We start from the raw sequence: 20,346 nt of genomic DNA on the forward strand, positions 1-20,346 counted from the left end.
GAGAATAAAGGACACCCCCCCCCAATAAATTGGTACATCAGCTGTATTGATCAGTACACAGCAATGTCTTTGTGTTGCCATCTTTTACAGTGTGACTCCCAAATATTGCTAGTTATATCTTGCTGCTTTTTTTAAAAAAAAATTGCTTCAGAAAGCAGACCAGCCCCAACCAACAGACATTTCAGGTTAACAGTGAGGGATTTCCCAAATCGCTTTGGAAACCTAAAGTCACATGGCACGGCGGCACACTGGTATTTATGGCACCACACTGTGCATCCAAATACTTGCCCAAACCTCAAACCCATCTCTCATTGGTGGCAGTCAAGTCAGCAGAGCACCAGCTCCTAAAAAACTTTCCTTTCCTGCCACAATTCAGCAGAAAGTTTTCTGATGCACTTAAATAGTTGCTTTACACCCATGCTGTGACTCTCTTTCTGGTTGTAGTTAATTCCACCTGCCTTTTTCTTTCTCCAGGTGTAGGCAAATGGCAGCGAAACTCTTGCCATGGCGGGGGAGGAGTGAAATGTTGATACTTTTGTACAAAGTGAAATATCTTTTAAAATTCAGAATATCTTTTCAGCGCTTTTTGCATAATACTTCCAGGGGTTCCTTTACTGCCCTCTGGTGGCACGGTGAATGCATGCAGTTAGCTGAATGTGGGAGTGCAGGAAATGAAAGCTCTCATTGATACAACAGAGGCTGGGATGTCTGTTTGGAATCTGAGCATCACGCGCAGCAAGTGGTCCACAAAGTGAAGGCATCACAAAGAAGGAATGTTTAAGCCTCGTCTTCCCTCATTGCTGACAGCAACCTGGAAGCAAAGACAAGCCCCAGACTGCTTGGTGTTTATCTGACACTTTTGTCGAAGACTTGCTGCCGTTTCTCCTTCCAGATCTTCTTTTGGCAGGTGAGTAGGGAATAGTGTTTGAAAGTATTTGCAGCAATGAGAAAGCAGCTGGGTGGCTGGCAAGTTCAGGAGAGCCAAGGAGACGGTGTATTATTTTTAACTGTCGGAGGGGGGAAGTAAGTGGTTGCAGAGTCAGTCCCAGAGAATAAAGGATACCTCCCCTCAGATTGGTAGATCAGTTGCATTGATGCAAAGAAGCAAAGGCTTTGAGGTTACAGAGAGCTTTTTATTAGGTGAAATGGAATTCTCAGCAAGCAATGCCTCAAAATTTCGTACAGTGCAATCCTAAACAGAGTGGTACCCTTCTAAGCCCATTGACTCGAGTGGACATAGAAGGGGGTAACTCTCCTTAGGGGGGGGCACTGTTAGACCACTGCTTCATGTGACTCTAGCAAGCTGAGCCGCTAGATTTGCACCATCTTTGCACTCCCTGCAAAGATTCATTTTTCCAGGGTAAAGAGTGCATATACGGTGTGGCCAATTGCTTGGCCCGAAGAAGCCACACTTATTATTCTGGCAATCATCATTTCCCACCAGGTGGTCTCTTTAAAATCATGGTGTAGCAGCCTCTGTGGACATCTCTGCTGTTGTCATCTGTTTGCAGTCACTAAAAGGTGGAACATTCTAGCCAAATTATACTCGGTTTTCGAGAAAGCCTATCTTGTCTGGGAGTTCCTGGGAAAGGCTGTGGGCTTATCGGTAGAGCATCTGCTTGGCATGTAGAAGGTCCCAGCTTCAATCTCGGGCATCTCCAGTTTAAAGGGACAGGCAGGAGGTGATTTGAAAGACCTCCACCTGAGACCCTGGAGAGCAGCTGCCAGTCAGAGCAGACAATACTGACCTTGATGAACAGACGGTCTGATTCAGTATAAGGCAGCTTAACGTGTTCATGCGTTCCTAGGGAGTAAATAAGAGCAAGATCCGAGTCCCAGTAATCCTGGGTAAGAGTGCCAGCAGACATCATTACGAGAGGGAGCCATTTCAGTTTAATTCTACTCAGGGTTTTTTTTCAGCAGGAACGTGGTGGAACGGAGTTCTGGAACCTCTTGAAAATGGTCACATGGGCGGTGGCCCCACCCCCTGATCTCCAGACAGAGGGGAGCTTAGATGGCCCTCTGCGCCACCGAGCGGCGCAGAGGGCCATCTAAGCTCCCCTCTGTCTGGAGATTAGGGGGCGGGGCCACCAGCCATGTGACCATTTTCTTCAAGGGCAACCCACTGAGTTCCACCACCTCTCTTCCCAGAAAAAAGCCCTGATTCTATTAAGTTCTCGTGGCTTCAAGGACCAATTTCCTCAATACAGCATAGGATCAAAAAAAGACATTAAATTTTGCCACAAACAACTGTATCTGGTGTGAGTTTAGTGAGCAAAGAAAAAAGGCTGTTCCTGAATATAATGATACTATTTCAGAGTGACGGGTTTCTTTCCTCTAAGAACTTTAGATTGAATTCCCTATGAAGTTTTCATACCTAGTTTACAAAGATGGTTAGGAATAAACAATGAACCATGCTAAAGAGCTCCTGGAGTTCTGTGGGTCAGGTGGTTCCCTCAGCTCTAGTGACACATTGGGGCAGGGGTCATTTTGTAGAAAAAGAGCTGGAGGAACTCATTAGCATAACTCATTAGCATATGCCACGCCTCTTGCCATCGCTGGAAGTGTGTCATTAGTATAAATGATTTGCATATGCCACACTCCCTGACATCACCTTTTCTGGCTGTTTTGGACCTAATCCTGGCCATTCAGGGCTGAAATTGGGCCCAAAATGGCAAAAAGGGGCTGAAGATGGCTGAAAAGGGGCCCAAAATGGTCAGGATCAGGCTGCTGATGAGTGGGAGAGTGATCCACCACCCGTCAGAGGCCCGATCCGGGCTGTTTTGGCCCCAATCCAAGCTGAAACAGGCCCAAAATGGCCAAGTCAGGTGGGCGGGGCTACCTGACATGTGACCTTTCGGGGGAACTGCCAGAACTGCGTTCCTGTGCGTTCCCCCTTGAAATGAGCCCTGTATTGGGGACTGGCCAGGATGCAAGCTGGCTGGGTAAGGCATGCCTGTTTATATTGTATTGTATTCATTGGATTTCTATTCCATCCTCCCCAACAAGCGGGCTCAGGGCGGATTACATCATTTAAAAACACAATAGCATAATTTCATACAATTTCCATAATCATTTAAAAACATTGTAAAATCTCAGTCCATTATAATATAAAATATAATAAATAATTTCCAGATGGCAGCAATCTTTGCTTAGCAAATTTAAAACCTGAAGCCATTGGGCCTGCTGTTTCTTAGTAACAATGGATAGATGTTGTTCAAAATGTTAAATCTATACCCCAAGGGTTTGTTTGTTTGCTTTTGAGGGGAGGAGAGAGATGCAAACAGACTAGACTACAATAAGTAAACAGGACGGAGGCATCTTATTCCACTTCAACAAGCCAGCTTTTTAAACATGGATCTTTCATGACACTGATGAGAGAAAATCATGCTGGCCACGTATCAGAAACAGGACTTCCCTTTTCAGTATGGAAGCCTGACCTGTTTTATTTATTTATTTATTTCATATCTACTCTGCCTTTCTAAATGGGGACCTGACCCGGCTTACATTGTTCTCCATTTTATCCTCACAACAGCCCCATGAGGTAGGTTAGACTGAGTGTGTGTGACTGGCCCAAGGTCACCCAGCGATAGGGTTGCCAGCTCTGTGTTGAGACATTCGTGGAGATTTGGAGGGTGAAACCTGGAGAAACCTGGAGAAAGTGGGGTTTGGGGAGGGAAAGGACCTTGGCATGGCATAATTCCATAGAGTCCACCCCCCAAAGTAGCCATTTTCTCCAGGTGAACTGATCGCTGTGGCCTGGAGACCAGTTGTAATTCCGGCAGGTCTCCAGCCACTACCTGGAGGCTGGCAACCCTACCCAGCGAGCTTCTATGGCAAAGTGGGGATTTGAACCTGAGTCTCCAAGATCATAGTCCAACACTCTCACCATACACCACACTGGCTGTCTCTGTTTTGATTTATCTAAATAGTGATAAAACCTGCCTTACTGTGCGATCCCAAGCCAGGTTGCACCCTGCTAAGTCCACTGAAGTCAATGGGTTTAGAAGGGTGCTTAGGATGGTCAGTTAGCCATTAAGCTAGAGTATCGCACTTTTGTGCAGTCCCATTTTCAATGCAAGTACTGTGTTATTTCTTTTAAAATAGCATGTGAACCTGTTGAGCCTGCGACTATAGAGCTATTTGGTTTCATGATTTACGAGGAGCTGCTAACAGTGCCATCCTATTCAGAGTTATACCTTTCAAAGCTCATGGAAGCCCTGGATTGTCCACCAGTTCGGCGAAGCTCTGTCTAGTAAAGAAGCACTTTGAAAGCGTTTTCTTCTTTGGTTCATTTTCTGCAACTCAGGGAGAACAGACTATTGAATTGAAAACGCTGCCCTCCCTCCCGCCCACCGACCTGCTTCCACGAGGACTACAGAACCCGGTGACTGACAATGACGGCAGGCCTGGAGAAAGCATGTCACCGGTGCATCTCGAAAATTGCCAGCAATGGTAGGTGATGGTAGTGGGAGCAACGGGGAGGGGGCCACATGGCGTAATCAGCAGTACGAAAAGCACATGTTCTATTTAGAGTGTTTAGCTGCTTTTGTTGCTTGAGAAAACAATAGAAATGTGTGGGTAGTTAATACCTGTGAATGGATTAGAAATGTGGGGTGGATGTGGGCAGGAAGGAAAGTCTACCCTGGATTGAGCAAACGATGGGCTGGATCCAACCAGCTTCTTTACTGGTAAAAACGGGGAGTAGAGGGTCCACCAAAAAAGCTATGCTGAGGATCCTGGGACTTGCATGGACAAAAGCCAGGTGGGCTGGGAGCTGTAGTAAGCAGAGGAATTAGGTAAGATTGAGCTACATCCAACCTAGTACTTGTGTCCATCCCTATACGCACATGCAATTGCCTCCCAGCCAACATAAGAAAGAGCAATTCAGTTCGCTTTTCTATTGCCACAAGCCCTGTGATGCAACCTCCCTTTTCCTTACAGCTTGCCTCATTTTTGGACTCCTTGCTTTCCTGGCATTACCGCTGTCTATGGCTTTTGTCGGTAAGTTGCCTTGCAAAGGAAATTTGTTTTTAGCACTGACAAGATCGCAAACTGAAACCTTTCTGTCTCTCTGTGATCTTGGCAAACTTAGAAGCCAGGTTGGTGTAAACGCACAGGGTACTCATTACAGTTGGTGATAAATGAAAGATCAAGTTAAACTACAAAACATGTACATTTGCAGAAAATCAGGGTTCAGTTTTACCCACCAAATTAAGTAAACCGAACCCCAAGGGAAAAAAATGAGGTAAATGTAGACCGCTGCCATCGAGACCTCTGTAGCAATTGGCTATTAGCTGCTCAGAAGTTTAAAAACCTATCAGTGCATTGAACCCAAGATCAGATGGGGCTGTGTTGATGGACTCCTCTTTACACCAAAGAAAGGGGTAGGCAACCCTATCAAAGTATTAGTCAAACTTTAGCTCAGTGTCTTGGAGTGAATAGTGTCTTTGAACAATACAAAAAGAGGGAACTGGCAAGGAGAAGATACTAGCAGTGTTAGCACATTGATGCGAGTCCCTGTTTATCTTATGTACTAATAGTGAAGTGGCCCTGAACTGCGGATACTTAAATCTGGCAACTGGAGCCATGAACAGACCAGACAGATCTTCCTACTCACCTGAAAAATGCTCCAGGGTTGCAGAAAAATCTGAAATCTAAAAAACCCCAAAACACTGGGGGTTAAAAAAATAGTAGACTTGGTAGTCCATGTATTCAACAGTGTTTGAGACAAATATAAACTCATGCACAAGGTAAAAATTCATTTGAAGCCAAATTGGGTAGGTAGTATTTCTGGCAGGGGAATTTTATCAGGGTGTGTGTGTGTTTTGCCAGGGGAATTTTGAAGCATTTTGAACTTTTGATATAAACACACATCTATTTTTTAAAAAAAATGGTTTCAGACTTTATACTACTGATTCATAATGCAACCAGTACCAAAGAAATAGATATAAAAGAGTTATGCCGGTTGCTGTTGATGTTAAAAGAACAGGGGGACCTCCTAGAACAATGATAGGAGTCTTGAGTGTAGACAGTTGGCTATGTGTAGTTTGCAACTGTGGTCGAATCCACATTCACCCATTACCCGCATGTTTATCAGATATCTTCCGTTTGCCTCCAATCCGCGATTTTTTCCTCTTCGTTCACATTCCTGCTTCCAATCCGTCTTTCTCGCGCGTCCCTCCGGTCACACGGCCGCTCGAAAACCGCTTTTTTGGGTGGGACCTTTTTTTCCCGCCCATTTTTAAAAAAATTTTTTTAGTGCACTTTTCCATTATTCCGATCTTGCCTTATAAAGAAACATCATTGAAGATAATGATGCCTCTCTTTCCCCCACTGACAGCACTGATGGCTCTCTCCCATTTCTTTTTTGGAAATTTGGAAGCATGTGGGAAGCTTTCGTGGGCATTTCCTATGCAGGACAGTTCAGTGCCTGAATTTTACTGAAGTTTCACTTCCTTGGAGTGTCATTATTTCGATATTTCGTAATTTCGATATTACAGTAATATAAAATAAAAAAAATAAAAACCAGTTAAAAAGGAAGTTTCGTGAGTCTGTTCTGAGGATGGATTCACCCCAAAATGATTTTTCAAACTACCAAATTTGATTCAGAAACAGCACAATCAATAAATCCAATGCTATGAAGTCAAAAACAGTCTTTTGCAGACTACGGAGCACTTGCAAGTTGAATCAGCCAATAGGAACTCTCAGAACGGCCAGAGAGACAGGAAGGGGGGGTGGTTTTTAAAAAAACCACGTAAATTGCGCATTGGCCCATTCACGGCCACCGTGAAACTCCCGTTGAAAACCTGTGACCACATATTCAGGAGAAATGCGAATGAAATGCGTCTGTTTAATGAGGTAATGTGACCGGCACTCGGGATTGCATGGGGAATGTGGGGAACATGCAACTTAGAATGAGTAATGTGGATTCGACCTGTATTTGAAGCCAGGTGGATCACATGAGTCCTCGTAGTTTGGTTACATAGGATGTATACTGAAACCTTGACCTACATGGACAACATATTACTAGAATTTTGCTGGCGAGTGTTGAGTGGGGGAGAAGAGTGGGGAGGGGGCACGGTGACAAAAACCACACGGACACAATGCTGGAGGTAAAGAGGCCACAACTTTATTGAGATTACAGCTAGGGAGCAAAGGCGTGCATAGGGCATGGATCCGAACATCGGCTGACCCACCTACCAAGCTGATGATCCACACACCCCCTCAGACCCCTGCTGAGGGGGGGAACCATGGGATGACAGTCAGTGGGATGCCACGTGGGTATACACCCCTGTGTGAATCATCCCCTGCCACCTGGGAGTGAGGCGGACTGACAACCCCCAACTGGGCATGCACCGGCCATTCCTCACTCCCCAGTCCCCTTATGGGGATCCCCATAATAGGGAAACTGAGCCTGAGGGCTCTGTTTCCCCCAAACGGATCGGTGCCCAATGCCCCAATCCACTACCTACTCGCTCCAAAGTTGTGACAAAAGGGAGGGCTGGGTGGGATGCAGCCACGAGCCAAGTGCCAAGGGGCGTGGGCCAGCTTCTCAGACCAGGGGCCTGCATCGGATCTGCCTGGGCATGCTCACCTGGCCCCTGGTCACTCCCCACCCCTCCACAACATGGCGGCCACCATGCCATCTCCCCACTCGCCTCCCCTGGATCGCCCGCAACTTGAGCTCCCAGATGAGTCTGGGAGCTGTCATTTCTCGTGTTAGATGTCGTTGAAACAAAGCCCTTGAAACTGAGCAGGAATTCTTGAGTTAACTAGAGAATTAACTAGAGTTCTGAGTTCCAATGCTGAATTCACATGGCATCTATTCAGTCTTGTTTACTTTACTGTTCCTGCCTCATTGCCAATGGGACTTTCGGGTAGGATTTTCAGTGAACGCCTCTTGGCAGGCTTTCCATGCTGTTATGTGACACACACACGCTATTAAAAATGAAGTTTTCCCTTCTTCTATTCATCCCCAAGTCACAAAACTGTTTCACCTGCTAATTACCTGAATGTCTAACAGCCTTTAAAAGTCACGGCAGAGCTTCCAGACAGAAAGCGACAATGCTATTTTCAGAAGGCCTTGTAAGTTTTATAGAGCATTAGGATCATGGCATCTCTACACCTTTAACATTACCTAAAATAACCTCTCTCTCTCTCTCTCTCTCTCTCTCGTTCCTCAGGAATGAAGTTTTTAGATGACTGTCCAGTCCAGCCACTGATTCCCTTGTATCTGCTTGTGGGTGGTGTAGTTGGCAGCTTGAAGGTACTCCTGTTCCTCGACCACATTTTCTGTGAGAAGCTCTGGGTGTGGTTAACAGTGCAATCCTAAGAAGGGTTACTCCAGTCTAAGAGCCAAGCTACAAGTGACGCCTTACACAGGTTGGACACTTGTCAGCTTCCCTCAAGTTTTGATGGGAAATGTAGGCGTCCTGGTTTTACAGCTTGGCTCTCCATTACAGCTGCAAGACCAGGATGCCTACATTTCCCATCAAAACTTGAGGGAAGATGACAAGTGTCCAACCTGTGTCAGGTGTCACTTGTAGCTTAGCTCTAAGCCCTTTGATTTCACTGTATGCTTGGAGTGAACTTTGACAGTTAGGGCTAAAGCAATGAAACCATTATCTCAGGGAAGTATTTTTTGGCTGAATCCAAGCTATGGGAGGAAAGTTACAGCACGCTGGGACAAACTTTCTCTCTGTTTGAGAGACCTGACAGTTTGGAACAAATGGATGCCTTCCTGTCTCACTTCCCTCCCATTGTTACTGCCTTCACGCTCCTCACAGACTGGATATGGAGTTCTCTGTTTACATTCCCCTTTTCTTTTATGTGTTTATTGTAGTGTACTTCTTTGTGTTTCCGTAGTCATTCCCCTATTTGTCTGTTTGATGGGGGGGGACACCTTATTATAGCACACAACTGTTGTTTGTCATTTTCCAATATTGAGTAAAAGTCCCCTGCCATAAAACTTGCTTCGTAGCCTATGGGATGCTGGTATATATAAGGAAAGATGTCAAGTGTAAATGTTAACTCTTATGGTGCTGTTCTGCATTCTGGAAATGCTCAGGGGACACTCCTGAGGCCAGAAGACATGTGTAGCCATTCAGGTAACAGCTGGGTGCTTGCTTTGTGTCCATTTTGTCAAGGTGGTTTAAGATGGGCTGCGTCCACACACATTGAATAATGCACTTTCAATGCTCTTTAATGGTCATTTGGAACTGGGTTTTCATGGCCGTTTCCACACACGTTGAATAATGCACTTTCAATGCACTTTAGTTATCCTTTAGAAGTGAATTTTTTGTTCCACACATGGAAAATCAGTTATAAATGTTCACTAAAGCGTATTGAAAGTGGATTATCCAACGTGTGTGGAAGCAGCCCATGTGTAAAACACAAAATCCACTTCTAAAGGATTGCTAAAGTGCATTGAAAGTGCATTATTCAACGTATGTGGAAATGGCCATGGTCATCTTCTGCTTGAGAAGGGGCTCCTGGAATCAATGGGTGGGAGATCTGTCTAATCTATCAATCATGATATATCCGGCCCTTCCTTCAAGAAACTCGAAGTGGCAGATGTCGTTCTCGTCCATTTTAATCCTCACAATAATCCAGTGAAGCAGGCCACCCCATGGGCTTCCTAGCTGAGAAGGGATTTAAACCCCACCGTTACAACACTCCCAACTACTATACCACACTGGCAGCCAGGCTGCAGCATCACAATTTTTAAAAAAATCTTAAGAAATGTTTCCCTCCTGCACACAGGAGCCCTATTCAAGAGGGCAGCTGGCAACTCTTTCGAGTTTCTTATCATGGAGGCTTTGTCTAGAATCCTAAAATGGAAGTACTGGTTAATTATGGAGGTTGGTTTAATTGAACTTGCTGTCATAACTGGAAAAAGTACCAGCTCATTTGGGATTTGGAAGTTTTTCCTCTGACAAATCGGACTGGCCATTGCTTATGAGGGTTTTCAACTTCACTCATAACAAAGGTTGCCAGTTCTCTTTTTCAGGCAGGGCTGCTGTGCTTTTAGCAACTATGCAATGGACAGAAATCTATAATTCATTCATTTATTTGTTTCTTCCCAAGGGGGACCCAAAGCAGATCATTCCTCTGTTCCTGCAACAATCCTGTGAAGTAGGTTAGGCTAATGGTGTATGACTGGCCCAAAGTTAACCAGCAAACTTTTATGGCAGAGTGGGGATTCGAACCTGGATCTCTCAAAGCCTACTCCACCACACTAACCAATATACCATGCTAACTCTCCTAATAATGCCTCTAATAGGTGATGCTTTCCTTGCATGGTGGTGGTGGAGAGTGCTGTCAAAGTCATTACTGACTTATGGAGACCCCTAGTGGGATTTTCATGGCAAGAGACTAACAGAGGTGGTTTGCCATTGCCTGCCTCTGCAACCCTGGTCTTCGTTGGAGGTCTCCCATCCACTTACTAACCAAGGCTGACCCTGCTTAGCTTCTGAGATCTGATGAGGTCACTATCCAAATCAGGGCTCCTTGCAATGGACAGTCAGTGAGTAACAGGGAGCTCTTTCATCTACTCAATTTCTACATATTAGATAAACATTAAATGAATGACTCCCGCACAACAGAGGTGATATTTCAGTGACTCAGACATGTGGGCAGGGACTGATTTGTATGGGCCCCAATCATGGAACAAGGAGAAAAGATTTTCATGATTAGCCTTGGCCTGTGTGGTCTTTCGTTTATGTATTACGCCAACCGCATGAGAGCTGCTAATGGAAAAACATCTGCTGTGCGGCTTAGGTAGTTAGAAGGGCATTGGAAGATCATGCGGTGTCTGTATAATTTTATTCTGCCAGTCCTTCCTGTTTGCTCCTGGTCTTTGCCTTGGCGCACAGAAATAAGATGCAATTAAAATACAGGCTGCAGTTGGTATTCAGAAGGCATACCTGTAATTTGCTCACCCTGTCATCTTTGTTCTTGTTTCTGTAATGCACAGGTGGCTCTTCTGCTCTTTGACTCTACCCGGATGAGACAGCTCCTTTCTAAATCCGTCGTGATTGATGATGACGACGATGACGAATATCCGTGGAGGCAGAACGCACACAGATATTACATTCACCTGACCCTCAGCCTCTTCCTCTTCCTCTGGTTCATTTTGGGAAACTACTGGGTGTTTTCCTCCTACCTGCCTAATTTCATTCCGCCTTTCCATCACCCTCAAGATTACTGTGACAAAACCCTGTACATTTTTGCGGTTGGGGTCCTCCTCCTCAGCCACACGACGCTGGTTTTGCTGATCTTCTGTAGCTGCTGCATTTATTGCTTTTCCAACCAAAGATATGCTGCAGAGGAGGATTAAACTTATTCGAAAGGTGGGACAGGATAGCAACAGGCAACGATGGGGCTTGCTGGTTATTCAGTGCGTGTGCCAAGAATTTATAATTAGCAAATGCCATTGAAGGAATTATGGGTGCTGTTTCACGTGCTGCTTTTTCTGACACAGAAAAATATGGATTTGGGGGTGGGGGGAAATGTGAACAGAATATTGTTTGGCAGTACCAAAGGACTGCGCTCCTGTCACATGCCACATTGCATCAGCTTCCTAGCACATGCATTATTACCGTTCACCCTTTTAAATTCTCAAACACACCTATTGATTTCCCTGTCAGCAAGGGGAAAATGCGAAGCAGAGGAAAAATGAGGTTCACCTCATCTTGCCTGAGTAACAGTTTGTGATATAAAAAGAGCGGTGATGCAAAAATTCCAGGTCTTGTCACTTAAAATGTTGCTGATGTATTTTGCTTCAAAGGATCCTTTCTCTGAGTAGTATTTAATGACTAAGGCCCTTTTTTGGTCTTTGTCCTGGCTCACAGCCTTCTGTATCCATCCCAGCAGCTAGTTATTTGCGTTGTTTAGAGAACAGTGCTCGCCAGATCTTAGACATACTTCTCTGCAGTGTCTTCAAGGAAAAACCCAGTTTAAACTGATGCTCAAGCAGTCTGTGGACATGAAAACCTGCTTATGAAACAGCCTTGACTCCTGCAAGACTCTGGCCTTGAGCTCCTGTTTACAGTACAGCGTTTCAGTCGCTGAAAGATCACTCCTACCTATAGGGGGAGCTAGAGTCACAAGGCAAGGGGAAGTCTGCTCTTTCATTGTGCCACATATTTAGGAGGACTAAAATTAGAACGGAATACTTCAGGTAATTGGGAGATGTGATGATTTCACTTTTTAATCACTGCAAGAGGCATGATTTTACCACTCGTGTATGAGGGTTTTTTAGTCTGAAATGGCATCAATGACATTTTCAGGACTTCAGCCTGTGTTCCAGAAGGCTGCATGTTGTTTGTTTCATCTTCTTTTGTGGATCGATGCGACGACCCTGCTTCATTTCAAGACCGCAGAAAGGACAACTTCTGAAGTCTGGGGTTGCTGAAAGCAGCATTCAATATTTTGCTGCTCTGCTTCTGTGAATTATGCCTCATCATTAAGCACTCCTTTGCGAACAGAAAAAAACATTTACAAAGCCTTTTATGATTTATATATAGTACTTTAAATGTACAACGTGCTTAAAGAAATGTAGTCTTGTTTGAGGTAGGTCATGAATATTACTTCCAGTATACAGATAGCTAAAGCTGCGTGTCTCACTCAGAACCAACTTTAGCTTTCTAGCTTGAAGCTCAATGGTGGTATGGCGAACTACAGATGCCCAGCCGTTATTTCCCAATGCCTTTTGTATTAAGTTCATACACGAAGATTCGTCATTCGTAATAGATATGGAAAGGCAGAGCATAGAGAACAGGAACCAATGTTCATACTGAACAATGGCATTGCTTATTGGAATTGGAATAGACAAGGGGATGCTGCCTACTTATCTATGGCAAGCACAACTACCCCCCCTTTTATTTACTGGTGCACCCAGGCCTCCCTACTCGCCATTCTGATGGCATATACTAATTCTGCTTGAGAAAATATACTTTTGGCACCTTATAGATGAACAGATTTACTGAGGTAGAAACATTTCTGGCCCACTTGACATTCATACAGTGCTCTATGGGCGTTCATCCTCAATAGCCTAGGATTGTTTTGTAGAGGATCATATTAAAGTAATATAGAGGAGTCAATGCATTTCATATGCAATTCTCTGTAGTACATCACCAGGAGACATGGCTGCAAAGAGGACAGGGTCGGGGGAAACTCCCATCCTTGACAAAGGATGGTCTTCTATGGGCCAAGCTACAAGTGACGAATGACACTTGAACAGCAAGTGTATTTCTCCCTGTTCACTTGCCCTCCCCTTGCGCTCCACTCAGAGCCAAACTACAAGTGATGCCTTACGCAGGTTGGACACTTGTCAGCTTCCCTCAAGTTTTGATGGGAAATGTAGGCATCTTGGTCTTGCAGCTGTAATGGAGAGCCAAGCTGTAAAACCAGGATGCCTACATTTCCCATCAAAACTTGAGGGAAGCTGACAAGTGTCCAACCTGTGTAAGGCATCACTTGTAGCTTGGCTCTCAATCCACTTGCTGTTCAAGTGTCATTCGTCACTTGTAGCTTGGCCCTATGACTGCAGAATCCATTCTGAATAGACATCATTATAATTGGCGGTTGGACTTTATAGTCTCTTAATAAAAGGAGGAATTACTTGACAATAGAGGCAATTTTTGCAAGATATTAAAATATTATTTTCTGCCCTCCCACAGCGTTTTGGAGTCTGACAAGTGTATGAATATTTTATGTTGTGTAGTGTTAGGTATATTTTTTTCATTTACCAAAAGAGAGAGAGAGAGAGAGAGAGAGAGAGAGAGAGAATGAACAAACAAACAAACAAAAAAGATGTGGCTGGAAAAAAGCTGTACAAAAATATGCTTTTGAATGTAAATTGTAATATATACGATGTAAACTTGTCTATTTTATAAATTTCTATTTTATTGTTGACGAGTCATGAAAATAAAATTCAGAAACAAGGACAAAATGGATATTGTCTTCCATGTTATAGGTGCTTATCTTTACCAAAAAAATGTTTCTAGGGCAAAATTAGCAAGGAGGTAAAAATGCTGGAAGATGAGCCTTGGTTTAAATCATTATTTTTACCAAAATACAGCTCAATCTGTTTTCCCTCTTGGTATTTGATTCTGGTTCTTTATGCTTGTAAAATCTTATGTAAAAGTTAGAATGATTTAATATGCAAGATGGAGGTGGGGAATTCTTTTTGTAGCCTACCTTAGTTCACCACACATGTTCAAACATCACTGAGGTCTCACAAACTGCCCATTGCTTGTACATTGTGGTGGTGGACAGTGCCCTCAAATCATAGCTGTAGCTCTGCAAAAAAGGAATCTTGTGGCATGCTAAAGATGACTGTTTTATTGAGGCATAAATGTGTGTGTTTACAGCCCACTTGGTCAGATCAGTGTTGAACAGCTGACTATAGGATTGGTGAGGGGAGAGGATTGTGAACATTGGTTAAAAGGCTAGGAACAGCAGGCCTCATCATTTATTAAACAGAAGTCTGTTGGCAACACACGAACTTTTGGGAGCCACAACTCACTTCTTCAGACAGGTGGAGATCAAACTGGGAATTCTTTATATGGAGACGATTACGGGGGGTGGGATTAAGGCACAGGTTGGTGTGGATTCTGTCGTGAGTCTTTCAAGTCTTAATTCTCTGGAGGTGGAAAGGAGGCAAGGGGGTTAGGTGGTAACATTTCTGTGAAAAGCTCAGAAGTATACAGTGACAGTCCCAACAGCTGGAATCCTTGAGAACTCGGACTACTTCAATAGGCTCGATTGAAAACTAGCAACATCTTTCTAAACTGCTGTTAAATGGCTTACCACAGACTACAAAGCTGTTATATATTTTTGAGTCTATGTAATTTTGCTGACTAAAACATTAGCCGAGAAAACCTTATACTGCAGTGGGTCCGTCTTTAAGTGGCTGGAAGCCACTGAGATGACAGCCAGCTCAAGTTGCGGGCAGAATAATGCTGCAATGCTAGAAGCTGCACGGCTATCTAAAAGCGCATGCCTTGGGGATGTTTACTGAAAAACCTCCCTGAGAGTTGTTTTTGTGGAAGTGGGCAACGTGGTGGAACACGGTGGAACGGAGTTCTGGAAGCTCTTGAAAATGGTCACATAGCTGGTGGCCATTTTCTCTGAGGGCAACCCACTGAGTTTCACCACCTCTTTTCCCAGAAAAAAAGCCCTGCTCAGAAGTATCAGCATTTAGTGCTGCCTCACTCCTCTTTGAGGAAGAATAGGGCTGCAGGTCTTGTCTGCTTTTCTCTCACACATTTTCTGCCCATTGAGGCTGAAGTAGAAATCTAAACACCACTCATGATCTACCTTTAGGCAAAGGAACATGAGGGGCAAAGTGAAGAGATTTTCTTCATGTTTCTCTGCTGTTGCAACTAAGCATGGCAGCAGAGGAAGAGCGACACTCCGCTTACTGAACGGAGCACTTAATCCACTTAGTGAATCTGCAGACCCGGGACCCACATGAGGAGCGGTGAAGGTGGCAACAGTGAGAGGAGCGAGAAATTTTTCTTGCCACCCTCAGTTGGTTCTGGAAGGGCAAGTGCTGCCACCATATTCTCATACAGGAATTGTGCTGTTCCTGAAGGGGCTGCTTCAGGTGGAAGACTAGAGGTTGTCCATAAACGAACTGTGCAAAACTGAATGAGGGTAAAAGGGGGACCCCCTTCTTCCTTTCCACAACGGCAGTGTATTTAAACATGAAGACAAATTCTAGTAGTACAACAGAAATAAAAGAGAGCATTGAGACTTCTTAAAACTAACACATTTATTGTGGCAGCAGAATGCATACATATAGTGTACCCTGAGGAAGGCTGGTTCAGCCCTTGAAAGATAATGTGCTTTGTTTGCTCTGAAGTGCCACCCAGGCGAGTAAAAAATACATTCATTCCCACTGAGTCCAATACGATGGTTTGAGGTGTTATAAACAACATTCTTTTCCTTATAGATCAAGACGGGTAGCTATATTAGTCTGTCTGAAGCAGTAGAAAAGAGCAAGAGTCTGCTAGCACCTGAGGCCAAGGCAGCTTCAGGGCTGTAGCCACCCCCCCCACACACACACAGACTGCATGGTAGAGCATGCCGCTGCGAGCCAGCCTCATTGGAGCGGCAGGCAGCTGGGATGGCGCACAGGTGGCCTCCCAGCCCTCCTACTCAGTTGTCCCCCGCCGCCCTGGCCGCCTGCTGCGTTTGGCCCGCAGCTGTGTGGTGGCGGCAGCAGTGGCATGGGACAACTGAGCGGGAGGGCTGGGAGGCTGCAGCAGCTGTGGGTGAGGCACGACAGGCTGCCAGGGGCCGGCTTCCCAGCCCTCCCACTCAGCCACTAGTGCTGCTGCCACCAGCTCCATGGCATGTGCCCCCCAGCACCCCCTCCAGCGCCTGAGCACTCAAGGCAGCTGCTGGTACCGTCTCAATGGACGCTCCAGCCCTAACAAAATTTGTGATATGGTATGAGCTTTCGTGAGTCACTGCTCACTTTTTCAGATATAGCTAGATGGACTGTCATACTCATATCATACCACAAATTTTGTTAGTCTTATAGGTGCTACTGGTCTCTTATTTTTTTCCTTGTAGATCCACAATGCAGGCCCTGAAATGAACCAATTAAATGAGCTTTAAAAGGATTTCACAACGAACACAGTAGTAAGTAGGTGAGTTGCTAGGGAGATGGTGGAGAGTGTTGTTAATGTCTCAAACGTGCATGTTGGCATCTGAAAATGCAGGAGACTCAGTATGGATAGGCAGAAAGGAAGCTCTTCTAATACCTTAAGAGCAAGTGACCTTGAATTTCTCCAATTAAAAAAGCAATACTTTCACCACCCATATTATTTATTCTCAGTAATAGCTGCCCACAATGCATATTGATTTTACAAACATCAACCTGCTCTTAAGAGAAAAAAATAGGCGCACAGAGATAAAATATTGATGGAAATTATTTCCGGCAAGCTACTGCTAGACATTGTAAAGAGGGGGAGCTGCTTCTGGGAGTCTTCCACAAAATAACTAAATCTATTTTGCAAGAATGTAAAATCCCCCCACCCCATTTTAAATACTTGTTCCTGCATGAGTGAATTGTGAGATCCTGGAAATAGGGTTAGCAGGGCTTTTTTTCTGGGAAAAGAGGTGGTGGAACTCAGGACTGCACAATGACGTCACTTTGGGTCAGCTAGAACAAGGGAGGAGTTTTTTAAAGTTTAGACAGCCCTCGGTGAAAATGGTCACATGGCCGGTGGCCCCGCCCCGATTTCCAGACAGAGGGGAGTTTAGATTGCATGGCGTGGAGGGCAATCTAAACTCCCCTCTGTCTGGAGATCAGGGGGCGGGGCCACCAGCCATGTGACCATTTTCAAGAGGTGCCGGAACTTTGTTCCATTGCGTTCCAGCTGAAAAAAAGCCCTGAGGGTTAGGAGACATTCATAAGATTTTTTTTTCTTTTTTCCTCAACAAGTGAGGCATATACTCAGCTACCACAAAGTCCAAACAGATGGAGCAGAGCAATTGAAGTGACTGCTGGTTTCCTGCCAGGAGGAGGAAGATTAACAGGCTAAAAAATATATACAACTTGATCTCTTAACCCTATGAAAGCAGCCTGCAACAATTAGACTGCTGACTGACTAAACATGAATGCTTTTGAGTGACATTTGGACCTTCTTGGACTGTATTTTTTCATTAGGCAATTCTCCATCGTTTGCTTCTTCCCAGACTGCAAACGCTGAAATCTTAACACCTACAGCAACTAAATTGTGAGTCTCTCAGCATCTAACACTAAAGGGTGACAAGAAGTCAGGGTGTTAAGAACTTTTTTATCATTTACCCCGCATGAAGAAGTCTGATGAGCTCAAAAGCTTGCACAAGGTTTTATGTTGATTGGGTTAGCCTTAATAAAAGATATTACATGGATTTCATTAATATGTAGTAATTAGAAATTTTAAATCTTTCCTGTGACAGAAAACTGCCGTTGGCTCTAAAAAGTCCTCCCAGACTTAGGGGAAGAGAAGGTTGCAAGTCACTGGCATGGTCCGAAGAAAAATCCAAACACAAAATCCATATAATGGAAAAGACAAATCAGCTAACTCTAAACAGTGCTAGTGATATTTTGTTAATCAGTTTTGGAATAAAGTTAATGTACAAATGGATTTAAGTACTGGTTGTAAAATGGATGGATCCATCTGTATTATTATTAGAAAAAATGATAGCCAATTAGTTTCAAAATTGAAGTTGGAACTCTCTTGTTACTATCAGCATCTAAATATTTAATAGCCTTGGACTGGAAGAAGCTCACTTTGTGTTTGTGTAAAGTGCTGTCAAGTCACAACTGACTTATAATGGCCCCAGCAAGGGGCTTTCAAGGTGAGACACAGAAGTGGTTTGCTATTGCCTTCCTCTGTAAAGACTTCCTTGGTGGTCCCCCATCCAAGTGCCAACCTTGTTTAGCTTCAGAGATCTGATGAGATTAGGCTATGCTGCCTTCCCTCCCGTTCAAAATCCATTTTACATGCCATTTAAAATAGTATGGCAAAAGTTGGGAACATCTTAATTTTAGATAAAATTTCTTCACAATTGAAAGCAATAAACCCATTCAACATTTTCAACAGAATTTTTGAAAAGAGGGAGGACACTCGTAGATTACACAAAAGAGTCATACATTGTTTATTAAATATTTATTAAATATTAACATTAAATAAAATTAGGAATTATTAAATTTTAAAATATTTGCGCACACTTAGTACCTTTCACCCTTTGCAACCTAGAGTTCGAGCAACTTACTTACCACAACCCAAATGTTAATGTATAGTAAATCATTGTTTATATAAATGGCTTTTGGAATACTTCTATGTAGACTAAATCTGTGATCTGTTTATACTGTGTTTAATGTTCTTAATGTTCCTGTCATCCAAAAAACAAAACAATGAGGTTTTTAAAAAACCCATGTAACCAACTAAACAGAACCGTGTGCAAGCTTTCAGGGTGCCAAGAACTTTTCATCAGAACGGATTTTAAAGAGAGTTGAGTTTATTGGTACTTCAGGTCATGATTTTAAAGCAAAGCTCCGCTGGCTCTTAGCCGATAAAAACCACATGATCACATGACAAGTAGCTAGATTCTGTACATTAATTTTTAAAAGGCGTGAAATGTATTTTAAAAGTTCTTTAAAAAACGGATGGTTTTCTTTTTATTGATAAGTGGTTTGGTAACATCATTTTTGTATATTGGTCTTGGTACTGTAATAATAGATGACGACGACGACGACAATCTTAAGGCCAGCTGTCTGGGTATCACATGAAAACTCCTGACTAAGAAGATGGGGAAGTGTAGTGTGGAGTTGGTATGAGGCTTTGTGGGAAAATGACAGTGAGAATAACAGCCTCTTTTGTGAGTGTGAAAACCAGTGAAGAATCGCATGTATCTAAAACCCAACAGCATACACAGTCCCTTTAAAAGGCTGAGAACAGAGGGGAAATGTGGTTGTCCTTTTATTAACATCATTGGAGAGAAAAGTATTTACAGTATGTTGCATTCCCTGGCTTTCCTTATAGTGCTCTTACAACTTATGCAGGAAAAAAAGAACACCCTAGACACAACTAAATGCAGCCCAACTTAGAATCATAGGGTTGGAAGGGACCTCTAGGGTAATCTAGTCCAATCCCCTGCACAATGCAGGAAATTCAGAAGTACCTCCCCCTCTCCCCAAACACCCAGTGACCCTTACTTCATGCCCAGAAGATGGGCAACACTTGTGTAAATCCTGTTATTTTACTTCCCCTTGATAATGGAGGGAAACAAAATGCAAAGTGTTCATATGGGGCTAAATCCCACAGAAAATTTCCAATTGGGGTGGAACTAGAGTAATTTTTCACTTCCTATGGCAGACCTCCAACTGCACCTCATACTGTTCTGGGAGGGTGGAGGGGTGCCTGTCACTCAGGAGCAGCATTTCACGTACTTTGAACTGCAGTCAGCAGTTTTTTGTGTGAGATTCAACACATGGCCTTTTGATGGTGTGTTGAGGGTAGAGGAGGAAGATGGACACTATAAAGCTTGGTGTATACTGTGGTTGAGGTTTACCTCAGGTTATCTAAAATAGCTGTGCAGAGGGAGTGCAAGACTCAGTGATTTACAGACTGAAAGAGGGAATGGGCTGTTTCCACCCTACCAAAATTTGGCAACATGAACCACACTGAAGATTAAAGGTGAATTTTGTAATAGTGGTTTGAGACGACTGCATTCCTCCTCTTAGAGCCAAGACTGCGTCTGTGACAGTAGACCTACTTCCTGAAGTGTAGGATAATCCCCAAAGTCTTAGGGAAGTTCCAAAACAACAGCTCAGTT

General features: G+C 43.9%; 1 protein-coding gene across 1 annotated transcript; it reads left to right on the forward strand.

The window, feature by feature from the left end:
* Positions 1-4,397: 4,397 nt before the first annotated feature.
* Positions 4,398-11,341, forward strand: TMEM272 (transmembrane protein 272). The gene is made up of 4 exons (XM_054998376.1): positions 4,398-4,455; positions 4,945-5,004; positions 8,187-8,269; positions 10,979-11,341. Exons 1-4 carry the CDS (start codon positions 4,398-4,400, stop codon positions 11,339-11,341), a joined length of 564 nt encoding a protein of 187 aa, XP_054854351.1.
* The last annotated feature ends 9,005 nt before the right edge of the window (positions 11,342-20,346 follow it).

Source organism: Eublepharis macularius, chromosome 1, assembly GCF_028583425.1.
Source record: "Eublepharis macularius isolate TG4126 chromosome 1, MPM_Emac_v1.0, whole genome shotgun sequence".
In the NCBI taxonomy this organism is placed as follows: domain Eukaryota; kingdom Metazoa; phylum Chordata; class Lepidosauria; order Squamata; family Eublepharidae; genus Eublepharis; species Eublepharis macularius.

Excerpts from the sequence above, each read along its gene's own strand:
- TMEM272 (XM_054998376.1), top strand. The coding sequence starts at position 4,398 with ATGACGGCAGGCCTGGAGAAAGCATGTCACCGGTGCATCTCGAAAATT. Across the intron at positions 4,456-4,944 it reads CTCGAAAATTGCCAGCAATG|CTTGCCTCATTTTTGGACTC; the intron begins GTAGGTGATGGT and ends TTTTCCTTACAG. Across the intron at positions 8,270-10,978 it reads GTGTAGTTGGCAGCTTGAAG|GTGGCTCTTCTGCTCTTTGA; the intron begins GTACTCCTGTTC and ends TGTAATGCACAG.